Raw genomic sequence first — 12472 nt, 5'->3', positions numbered from 1 at the left:
TCAGTAAAATGGATTACTTTTCTGATATTCAAAAGAAATAAAAAATTATTTCAGCTAGATGCATAATCAACTTTTTAGACAGAGAATGATAAACTGGTAAAATATTAAATTGTAAATAAAATGGAAAAAAAATCGAGCAAGAATGAATTTCATTTACATACTTTCATTGCAAGTTTTCCCGATTAATACTGTCTGGCATGCACACTCTCCTGTCCCGTTAAAACATGTTTGGTTAGCATTACATATCTCAGAACAGTTACCTGAGCAATTGTAACCAATATCCCAGCTAGGACATAATTCTGAAAATAAAGTAGTATGTAAAAAATTTTAAAAAGCTAACGAAATGTTGCAGGATAATACATTAATTTTAGTTCTTACACGTCATTTGATTTGATGAAATTTTTAATCCATTTTGTAAAACATGAGTTTCCTACGTCACAATGAGTTACATCAAAAACGTTTTACACTGCTTAGTTTTCTTTTTAAAAAATGCTCAATTTTAAGCCTTTTTCTAGAGGAAAAATTATCTCATTGTCTACACTGAAATTAAACTATAAGGAATGAAGCTTATTTCAACTTATGTTATACGATATAACATAAGTTTGGTCAATTACGCTGTTTTGTAATATAATGCTCCAAGTTATGTTGTATCGTATAACATTTGTTGAAATAAGCTTCAGTCTTTAAATATTCCATAATGTTTGCTTACGACAACTATCATTCTCCTCCCAATATCCTGGCGAACAATCCTCGCATTTTGGTCCGGTCAAATTTCCACTACAATGTGTACATCCTTCAATAATGTCGCATACTTTACAGGATTCACCACAAAATATACAGTCTTCACCGTATTTATTTACTTCACAGCCTAGAAATAAAATAAATTTAATAAATATATAAAACCCACAAACACATGACAATTGTTTTAACAGAGCATCCCTTCTCAAAAAAGGGGAAAAATATTACATCGATTACATACGATCTCTTACTCAGAAGTGCATTTAAATATCACACCAAACTCCTTTACCAGAGGATTATAACGAGGAAAAAGACTTTAAACATTATTGCACATTTACAGGTATGTGTTAAAGGTCTGTTGTATTTCTTATGTGTAAGGTATGTTCGTTAAGGTAAATCAAACTGTTGTAAGAAATTGTTGTAAGAAAAACACGTGCACCTGATTGTCATGCTGTAAAGTTTGAATTTATTTGGGGAAGTAAAACATTTACACGGACGGGGTAACTTGTGATCCTGTTGTTAAATTTGCATTTAAACTTCCCCTAGTGAATTAAAAATTTACAACATGATATGACCTTTAATCTCCACTTCACATATTTCCAAGTGAACATAAGGAGCATCCTCATCTGTAGCGTTATCATTGAGGATCCACACGTATTGTCCTTCTCTGTGACACTCCTGTTCGTTTATTACAGGTAACGTTTCATTACCTGGATCTCGGTAGCAAATCTGACTCTCATTCCATGAATTGGAATCACTAGAGTTAGTAACCCTGATGTAGTAACCTTGCAAACTTGAAGTGGAGTTTGCACCTGATGAAGAAATGCTTGGATTGTACATATATTTGAAAATATCACTTGAACAATAATTAAAGCATTTTCGAACAAGATGTCTTTGTGAAACACTATGACCCCGATGGTAGCACAGTTATGGGCTAGCTTAAAGTTTAGACAACTCTTATAAAGGTAAGAAAACTACTTTTAGAAGTAGCAAGATAATCTTTGAAGTAACTTTACCAAAATTGACATTTGCAAAATTGAATACTTACTGTCATTCCTATAGAACAGTTTTACTGACTTCATGCTGTAGACAGCTGTCAGATTAATTCTGAGCCACGCAGTCTCATTTTCGTAAAAAGTGCGAGAGCAAGATCCATTAATAAGCTGAAGTTGAGTTGTTTGATTATCTATTGCGTTACTTGCGTTATAAAAATCACTGTATGTTGAACTGAGGCTGGCCGTAGGAGTTCCGTATAGTGGTAACTTATCTGAAAACCGCACAAAAGAAGAGAGTATCCGTTATCCAAGTAGTTATCTTATTCAGAATCGTATCATGAATCTTCCTTTTAATTTGAAATATAATGATAAATTATTTCGTAATGAAAGGTGCTGTACAAAAGATCAATATGATGACAAGAGGAGAGGATATCAAAGATAAAACAATTTCCCTTCAATACTAGGGGTTATCAAGAAGTTCGTGGAATAGCGCCATACAATTAAAACGCTTTAGGTACATCAATAAATTTTAAAATATCTAGTAGTTAGCATCATTTTTTCTATCTAACGAATAAACCAGGAATCATAAATTTTATTTTTAAAATAAATTAGTATAATGTTTTTGTAGCAATGGTATGTCCACGTGATCATTACTACGATTTCGCAACCGAAAGTGTAACTGAAAAAAACTCTTTTGATATGAACAATCCCGTTAATTCAGGTATGTGTTCAGTTGGGATATAACTGTTCCATAAAATATGATTTTTTTACTTCATTCTGGAATTCTATAAAATTTTATCGTAAATTTTACATGAATTGTCCAAACAAATACAGACCCTGAGAATGTGCTACTACCCCACACGCTCGCTGCACGAACGGTACACGAACGCTACACGGTTTGCACGAGGATTTATGGTTTACACGAAACGCTACACGGTTTGCACTAAACGCTACACGGTTTACACGAAACGCTTTGCACGAAATGCTGCACGGTTTACACGAAAGGCTGCACGAAACGCTCTGAGATGTTTCTCACACGCTTTGTACACTATTTTCGCACGTTTGGCTCTCGGTTTGGATTTTCTACTCGGAATATATCGGGCATTATTGCGGTTTTATGATTAATTAAATGGAAATCTTTCACAAAGCCACATTTGGCAGCTGTTTGAATTAAATATCAGTACAGTAGTATTATAAACCGATAGAAATTTTTAGATACTCCGACAGTTGTAATTAATTAATAAATAATTGTCATTTCGTATTTATTTATTTATTTATTTATCCAACTGTTTAAAATCAAATGCCCATATCTTCATGAATGACTGTTTGATAAAATACATTTTTTATATATTAGTCATTCATTTCAATGAAATGTTTTTACGAGTATAATTTAATAAATTAAATACAAATTCGATTTCTTACTGCAGGGATATGAACTCATTGATATTAGATAATATTGATTATATTGTGTTTGATTTCCGTAGGCGGATTATTTTTGTTGATTTTCATTTACATGTAGTAATAAAATTTGCCTATGTACTCTACTAACGATTATTGATAAATTTTTGAAGAAATTTATCTTACGTAAGCATTATCTATAGAAGGGAAACCGGTAAACGGAGGGGGGGGGGGGTTAAATGTGATGTCTTAATCTATTTTTATTCTCTTTCTCTTTTTACATAAAGCTTATCAAATAACATCAGTATACCCATCATACTGTAAAATCCTTCATTTCAAAACCCGACGAAACGTACGTATATATCTGTACATTAATTAGTAGTCGCGGGCATTTGACGTACATTGTACAGTAACAACGTAGATTGATCTTTACACCGGCATTCAGGTATATTACAAGAAAACTGAGATTTATGAATAGAAATGCGATTTATAAAACAAATAATATACAATTATTCATGGTTTACTCCTAAGCTTTTCTTACATGATATTCATGAAAAAGACTACCAAATCAGTTCTGTTTATTTTACTGTTTACGGCTATAAATTCGGATTTACAAATAAAAGATGAAATCCGCTGATTTATAAGTTGTACCCATTAAATATTTATTGAACCATTTTATTTAAAAAAAAATAATAAAATCCAGTCGTAATTTTCAGGTGTCATTAAGCCAAGAACTCAACATGTACATATAGCAAAACAGGTTTTCAGTTACCATACGGGATTGTAGCTTGTGACTGTTGTAAATGACCTTGATCACCGTTGAAAGGCGGAAAGAAGATTTCATTACATTTTTAAGGGGTGAATTAAAATTATAAAATTCATTTATTTGACAATAATGAGCAAGAAGTTTTATGTATCAAAAAGTATTAAATGACACATCGTTACAAAACGTTCTTTAACGTACTTTAAATGTAAAGACAAGAACGGAGTCCTGATACATTTTTTCGTTTAAAATTATAAAAAAAATAATACCGGTATTTCTTTCTTTATTTAAGAAAAAGTATTTAGAAGCGATCATCGCGTTGATAGTATATTGAATTCAATGCCCTTAAAATTGTTGTACATAGGTTGATTGACTTGACATATTTTCTTTAGAAGGAAAAGAAAACAAACAAATTTATATTATACATTACCGTGAATTTTCATTTTGCTGTTCCTTTTTTCTGTTTGTTTTTACTCCTAAAATATCACAAGCATAACTAATTCAATAATAAAATACTAATACAATTTTACATCCTGTCCCATCATAGCCATATTATGAAATGACTTCCGAAATGAATCTTACACGATTCTTGCACGAAAGTCGCACGTTTCTCACACGGTTATATGATCAATGCTTCATATGCTCTCTTACACGAAAGTCGCACGTTTCTCACACGCTTTTCGCAAGCGCCTTCGCTGACACGGTTTGCACGAAACGCTTTGGAAGCTCACCAAACGCTGCACGGTTTACACGAAACGCTACACGGTTTGCACGAAACGCTGCACGGTTTACACGAAACGCTACACGGTTTGCACGAAACGGAAAGCGCACGAAAGTTACACGCTTTTTGGGTAGTAGCACGTCTCAGGGTCTGTATATAAGGCCTTGAAAATGACGTTAAAAGGGGATGGAATTTCCTTATCCAACATTCTATATGGTTTGCTCCTGGAAAAACGTGGTATAAACATAAGAAAAGTTTTAACTGGCTACAGAGAAATAATATGCCTCCAGAGTACTTGTCTTTTAATGTCAAAATAGATTTAGAGAGAAAAGGGATGCACAGTTAATGTCGATTTGTAGTCAAGGTGTGATAAATCAATCACGTCAAAAATGACGTTGATCATGAGTTGTACATGTAGATATTGAACTCCCAAGAGCAAAAATATGCTGGCACAATCAAGCAAGCATCTCTCCCAATGTATAAATTCATTTGGAATATTATATTCATTGAAAGCTGCTGTTCATGACATTGAAGATTCACATAAACAAAGCGGATTGAAGTACTTACTCAGCTGTAAGTAACTTTATCAATATAAGTGTATGAGGTAGAGGGAGCGGACATACTGAAAAAAAAATGAAGTAGTCGGACGTCATGAAACTGACCGGCGCCGGCGCCGGGTGATGATATAATGTCGTTTTAATTTTATAATAATTTGGCAAATAATGAACGTATCAAGCTAAAATTTTCAAAATTTCTTTATTTTTTGTTGTTTTATGTTCCACATTCATTTTGAAAGCACAGACAACATAGCACTAATTTTATAGCCTCAGTCCACGAACTTTTTGATAACTCCTCGTATATATACAGTCCCTGAAAGTTTCTACTTTCCCATTTTTCCGTTCGTCCACCGTTCGTTCAGCGTTCGTTCACCGATCGTTCAGCGTGCGTTCATCTTTCGCTCTCCGTTCACAGTTTTGCGTTCACCGTGCGCTCGCGTTCACCGTTCACAAAACGTTCACCGTTCGCTCTTCGTTTACTTTGCGTTCACCGTTCACTTATCATTCAGTCTTCATTGTCATTCGGAGCTCCGAAAGGACTTATCTTTTTGATGGTAAGGATTTACACGTTTTATAATTAAATAACTAAGATATCGTGTTTGAAGAATAATTATTTCACTGCAAAAATTATCTACGATATTTATATTTCAATTATTATAACTTGGTTGTAACTTTATTCATGAAATTTTACTGGAAAATAATACATTAAGTACCTACACATGTACGTGTATGTAAAACGATGCTTAAATATTAAATTAAAAAAGGACAATGTTAAAATGCTTCACGCTCGGCAACAATTTGTTGTAATGTAAAAGACGACAAATCATTTATTGATGGATAATAATCCAAGTCTTTTACAAGACAAGAATACACAAAAAAATAATTTCTAACATGTATTTAAAAAACTGCACGAAAACATATTAGAACTACACGTAGGTCTTAGAACTATGAACAGTACTGCAGATATTCAGTAAATGAAATATCTCTAGAACTAATTAAATTAATAGCGTGATTTTAAATTTTACAAAGGACCAACTGTTTAAAATGTAATACATTAGATTTTTTTGTACTTTACGTTAAGTCTATTATTAGAGAGGAAAACTTCATTTCACCGTCCGTAAATATATGTTTGACATTCAGTATAATCAATAGTTCCTCCCCCCCCCCCCCCCCGGTCGCCTTTTCTCCCGAATCAAATTCTTAGTTAGTATACCCAGAATATTAGTATTTAATGTGTATTGAAACACAAGAAAATCATTCTTGAAAAATAACATAAAACAGTCATTAAACAGTAATATTTCAAATATATGTGCCGACAGTAGTATTCTAAATGGGCAGGGAATATGTTTCAAATTCAATTTCAAATTTAATCCGTCCAATTATATATTCCCATTATTTATTTATCTTTTTCTGCAGGAATGCAAAAATCAGATCTAGTAATGATAGGGGAAAATAATTCAACTTCTTGGAAGATGAACTAACTCTTTGCCTTCGGCATGCTCGGTGAAGCGAGATTTCCTCTGTGTCGAATGAATTTGATTGACAGGACAAACACGTGGACTTTCTGTGAACCATGTGGAGTTGACATGGATGCAAAACCCGATGAATACTGTCAAATGGCTTTGTTTATCTTAAAAATTTGATTCCTTTTACTGCTTTCGAACATTTAGGAAAAATAATACGAATTTTCATTTGATACAAAGTATATCTAGAATAAAGGCTCTCTCTCTCTCTCTCTCTTTATACATTTCTCTGTTGTTCAATAAAAAAGCTATGACAGCACATTGCGTATTTAGTTTGATTTGAAAATTTATTTTATTAATAATTGGAATGCCTCTTTCCATCATCTTGTCCGAATATAATCATGGCCGGGAAATTAATGTCTACAGATACATGTAGAAGTTAGCTAAAATAATCATCATAAAAGAATAAAAATGACACATAAATATAGAATATGTTGCATTAGAATTTCAAAAATACGAGTGTTTTATGCAATACGTTAGCAGACAATTGTGAATTTTAAAAAAAAATCCGTTGATTTACTTAATAATCGCCTTGGCACGGAAATGCATGTATGGTTATTTCAACCGGGTACAATGTAAATAGTTCAATCTATAAGTACTAGTTTTATCTTCTAAAGTACATATTATTTTATTAGTTAAAAGAATAAGCAAATTTACTATATAAGTAGATTAATTTTATATTTAAACTACACATGTAACAAATAACATTCAAAATACCAATATTCAATGGATAATTGATTAGCATGTGAACTTTGTCATATCAATAAATTTTGAGACATGATAAAAATCCTTTAAGATGTCTCATGACTATGGGCACAAATCTCAAGCTACACATTTATAACCTTATAATTTGTGAATTGTACTTACAATATGCAAGGACATCAAAGATCCACTGAGAGTATAATATAACACCTATTAAACGCACCGGATCCATTCGGCAAAGATGACGAAAAACATAATACATGAAAAGTTTATTTATTCCTCTAACTTATGAACAAATTTGACTAGGAAGATATTAGAAACTGCTCCAATAGTTAGAGCAGGATAATTTATATTTTAAATCAGCATTAGCTGTGCAGTAAGTGGGTCCCGTCGTACAAAATGCAATATTTAATGTTTTCCGATAACACTGAGCAAATCACTGAACAAACAAAGCCTATTATACTTCCTGTTTATATCATTGCTCATTGCTCGTGGGCATTTACACTAAATTTATTCGTAACAGAAGGAAGCAAGAGTATCGTGCTTTAAAACATTTTTTCCACAAATCAACAATTGCATAAATTTTATCTCATTTGCTGAATATGTTTAAAACAGTTTCCTCTTATCATTTTCACGAACAAAGAGCTAGTCATTTTTACGGAAGCGTATTGCTGCCACTTGAAAAAAAATATTGTAGTTGTACGTACGAATACTCAAGTCGTACTTAATCATAACTGGTTACCAGACAACGGAACCAATGCGAAGCTACAACGCAGTTGACGCATATATATTACTGCATACCAGATACTAAGTTGTACGTACAGTTATATGTCGTATGTACAACATAACAATAAGTCGTACGTACGCCATACTAAGTTGTACGTACGACACAATAAGTCGTACGTACGAGATACGTAGTCGGTTACCACATAATAAGTCATATGAACGACATAATAAGTCATACGAATGAGATACTAAGTCGTACAAACGAGAAACTAAGTCGTTCGAACGAGACACCAAGTCGTACGTACCAGATACTAAGTCGTAGGTACGACATTATAAGTCAGACGACATAATTATTCGTAAGAATGAGATGAGCTTGTGTATAAGTCAGATAACATTTACCTGTGGTAGTTATATGATCAAGATAATGTTACACATACAAGATAATATGTAATTATCGGATTTCTTTAGAATTTCATGAATGGACGGGCGTACAAATAGTTGTCGTGCTTTTGATTGCTAAACGAAAGAACCTAAATTTCATATACATATACATATGCAATTTCAATTTCTTTAAATGTATTACAGAAGAAATTTCATTTATTTCAGCTTTTAAATTTTATCATTTTCATATGGTCTTCTTCTAAAAGAGAGCAATATAGTCTAAAATAGCCAAAACCGATCCCCCTCTCTAAGTTCAAAAGGCCTGAAATTCCCAGGAAATAGAAAATATAGAAAATAGAATTTCTTGCAGTGACGTAGCATCGTTTTTGAAAGGGGGGGGGGGTAGGCAGCCAGAGAGAAAAAAATATTTAACCTGAAAAAAGTTGACAAAGTAAAAGAAATTGCCCTAACAAGAAAAATATTATTTCAGGGAAGGGGGGGGGGGCTTTTCAAAGTTCCAATTTCTTTTAGTACCATTTTCCCCCATATAATACTACATGTACATGTACATTACCATTTCACTTTACTGTATCAAAAAGCGGGGAGGGGCAACCCACCTTTTAATTTAAAATTTTAAATAGTAATATTGCTACGTGTCTGTTTTTGGTAACATGCACATCTATACATTGTGTCCGAATTATTATAGTTTCCTGAAATTATATGCAGTTGTATATGAGATACTAAACAAAAATAAGGAAATAAGGACTGACGCAATCAACCCACAGGTCAAGACATTATACCACTCGTAGTTTGTTGTTATAATTATAGTAATTTAGTATTCTCTTACATTTAAACACTGTTTCTAGACGATATCCTATAGCCATTTACTCTTAATAGTACCATTTAAGCCCCAAATTAATAAGGCTTTGAAAATAGGCATGGTCACAGGTCAAAATCAATACATGTATTGCAAAAAATCTTTATCCTTCCTAGTTTATGATTAATCCACGAATCAACAAGCTAAAAGTTTTACAGATAAATATAAAATAAACTATTAAAAAAAAATCCCAAAATCGAATTCGGGCAGAGGTGATAAACTTGCTTGAATTGAATTTTCTGCAATCCAACAGAAAATTCAAATCAATCGAGTCTATCGCCTGTAGAAAGGAATATAAAGGGCTAGGAGGTGGATAAAATATACAGATTGGTTAAAGAATGTGCTAAGAATGCCAACAAGCTGGAAAGTTTAAAAAACTCTTCCCATACAATTATAAAATTACCTGTGCTATAGATTGCACATTATTTGCATTTAATATATGATCAAAGACTAATGTACAAAATCATAAAGCTACAGTCTGCAAACACCTACGCTTTGAGTATCTCGTCGTACCACTTATTAATGTCGTACGCAAGACTTATTATCTCTTATGTACGACTTAGTATGATCTCGTTCGTACCACTAACTGCAGAAAAATACCTTAGAATCAGAGGCCCGTTTTACAAAAGGACTAACGACTTAAGACCAAGTTAAATTATACATATAACTTTTTTATTAACAGTATATGGAAAATTATTTTAAACTTTTTAAAAAGAATGTGGTAATATATTTTTACACAGACAATTTCAAAGAAAATTATTAATTCTGCAAAATTTTACAATAATCTGACGTTTTGGTCATAGTCCCAAGTTCTTTAGTAAAACGGGCCCCAGAACTCTTTAGAGTGTGGGTTTGAGAGGGTTCTTAGAGCGGATCACCATGTCTTTGTAGATTTCTTTAAATCTCTGTCAGTTAATGATATATGTAAATGGTTTTCAATAGAAGTTTAAATAATTAAGCTTCCTTTAATTTCGGTGCTTTAACCAACTAGTTGATAAAATTGAATAAAACCTTTGATTTGGGAAATGCACAGTGAAAATGAGGAAGAAAATGTATTGATTTTTTTTTAAAAGAAATAAAAGCTTTTAAGTTGTCATAGCGTCAAGGTCATACATTTAGGTTGTTTTCCGCAAGTCGGAAAGGCTCGTGAAGTTGCGATTGTTAAAAAAAAACTGGGGTTGCTGATCTTTCAATGAACAAATATTGTATCCAAATGCAATAAATAATATCCCCCTGCCTCCAATTTTGCGTGCCCAAATCTGATAGGAGAAATAAACAGCGATTTGTTGTAAAGAAAATTGTTAAAACATTTCAAGCTTAAAAACATCTACATGAATGTATATTTATAATAAATTTTGTCAGAAAAACTCAGTATATAAGGATTAGTTTCTGTGATAATAAAAACATTCCTTTTATATATTAACATGACACATTGATCTTAAAAACGTTTGGGTTAAATTTATACAAGCAAGTAAAAAACAAGTTTAAAAAATTCAATCAAAATATGACCACTACGACAAAAACAAAACAAAAAAATTAAATCAATCGAAATTTCAAAGCTTGCTCAGTGATGAATTATGACGTAATCAACCGAACCAATATTCAGACTGCGTCATCTAACAGTTCAGATCGTCGACTATCCTCCTGTACGTTTATTGGCTGTTCGTACTGATTGTGATTGTCGTGTTACGGAAGGCGTCATTGGAAGCGGTGTATTCCACTTTTGATTGGTTCGTTCTTTCTGAATTGTATTTTTGAGTTCAATTTTCTATGAGATGAAACATAAAAGTCAATGAATAATGAATCTTAATACATGCGTACTGAGTAAAATCTGTAGAAGTATTTCTCTTAAAGAATGTCATTTGTTAGAGTGTTTGGTTTAGAATCGCGGTGAAACGTCCATGCTTCAAATCACACAGCGGTGCGGTAGACCGGTCTCTGATGACCGTATAAAAGGTCCCGTGTCGTGGTAAGAACTGACGAGAATAAGATCTATAGCTCACTGCACAATTGCTCATAGTGCTAAGCAATCTAATTAAAATAAGATGTTAGATCCATTCGCACACTCCCTACACTAACATCATCCCATAGAGGGTCTTGTCAGAGGTCAGATTCGGAACAATATAGACGTATTCCTTTATACAAATAACCTGTGATTTGCAGGCGATGATTTGATTGGTCGATAAAATTTGAAATCCGAATTTCTAGTAGATTCACGAGTGTATTGCAATTTTCAGCCACCAACAGATTTTTCAAGATTTGCTTTATTTACTAAAATTATTTACCTTCTAATGTGCTTTAGAAGGACAATGATGAAATATGCAGCTAAAGATGACCCAATGGCAATCCCTATGATAGGTCCAATTAAATCCTGCATGCTTGTATTTTGGGATGCTACGAGCATATAATGCAAATTGTGAACTCTACAAGCTAAATGCGAGACAAAATGAAGAAATGAAAATTGATTTGTTAAGAGATTCAAAAGATACTTCAGTAATTTATAAAATTTCATGGATTTCTTATTTTACTTTGATGACAGAGTGGTGAGACATATCCTTCATGACAACCAAGAGGACATAACCCTGTTTCTCTATCGCAGATGGCGTTGTTGAAGCAATGGCTGCTACATTGGAGTTTACAGTTGGGTCCGTACAAGCCATCTTTACAAGCTGAAATATATAAAATATGCTAAATAATAAATTATAAAATAAGTAAATAAAAAACATAATAGACAGTGTTACCTTCAAAAAGATATTCAATGGTTTTCATTTCGGTAAAACACAAGTATGCATGTTTAAGAGAGTTATATATTTAGACTTACTTTTATTACAAAATCTTGATGTCCACCCTGTTTTGAACCTTTGATACAGGAACCATTTCCCTTGTCACAGATATTACCCAGATAACAGTTCGCACTACATCCGTACCAGCAGTTTTCTCCATACGTCCCTGTGTCACATTCTGCAAAGATTCCACGAGTAAGTGTTTTACTATTACTTTTAAAATAAATACACGTTTTGAATAATGAACCTTACATTATTACTTCTCCCCCTCCTCCACTCTTTCTCTTTTTTCTTTTTTTATTTAAATT

At 32.7% G+C, this 12472-nt stretch overlaps 1 protein-coding gene across 1 annotated transcript; it reads right to left on the bottom strand.

The window, feature by feature from the left end:
* Positions 1-709: 709 nt before the first annotated feature.
* On the bottom strand, positions 710-2030 carry LOC134256361 (uncharacterized; the record flags this gene model as incomplete). Its single annotated transcript, XM_062739007.1, has 3 exons — positions 1787-2030; positions 1314-1550; positions 710-868 (listed from the first exon to the last, which is right to left on the bottom strand). Coding segments are annotated over exons 1-3 (430 nt in total), but the record flags the coding sequence as incomplete, so codon positions are not given.
* Positions 2031-12472: the final 10442 nt, after the last annotated feature.

Source organism: Saccostrea cucullata, unplaced genomic scaffold (assembly GCF_032062105.1).
Source record: "Saccostrea cucullata isolate Sc308-1 unplaced genomic scaffold, CSIRO_AGI_Scuc_v1 ctg16556, whole genome shotgun sequence".
Taxonomy (NCBI): Eukaryota; Metazoa; Mollusca; class Bivalvia; order Ostreida; family Ostreidae; genus Saccostrea; species Saccostrea cuccullata.
The sequence above is the reverse complement of the archived record's forward strand: the minus strand, read 5'-3'. Positions and strand labels throughout refer to the sequence as shown.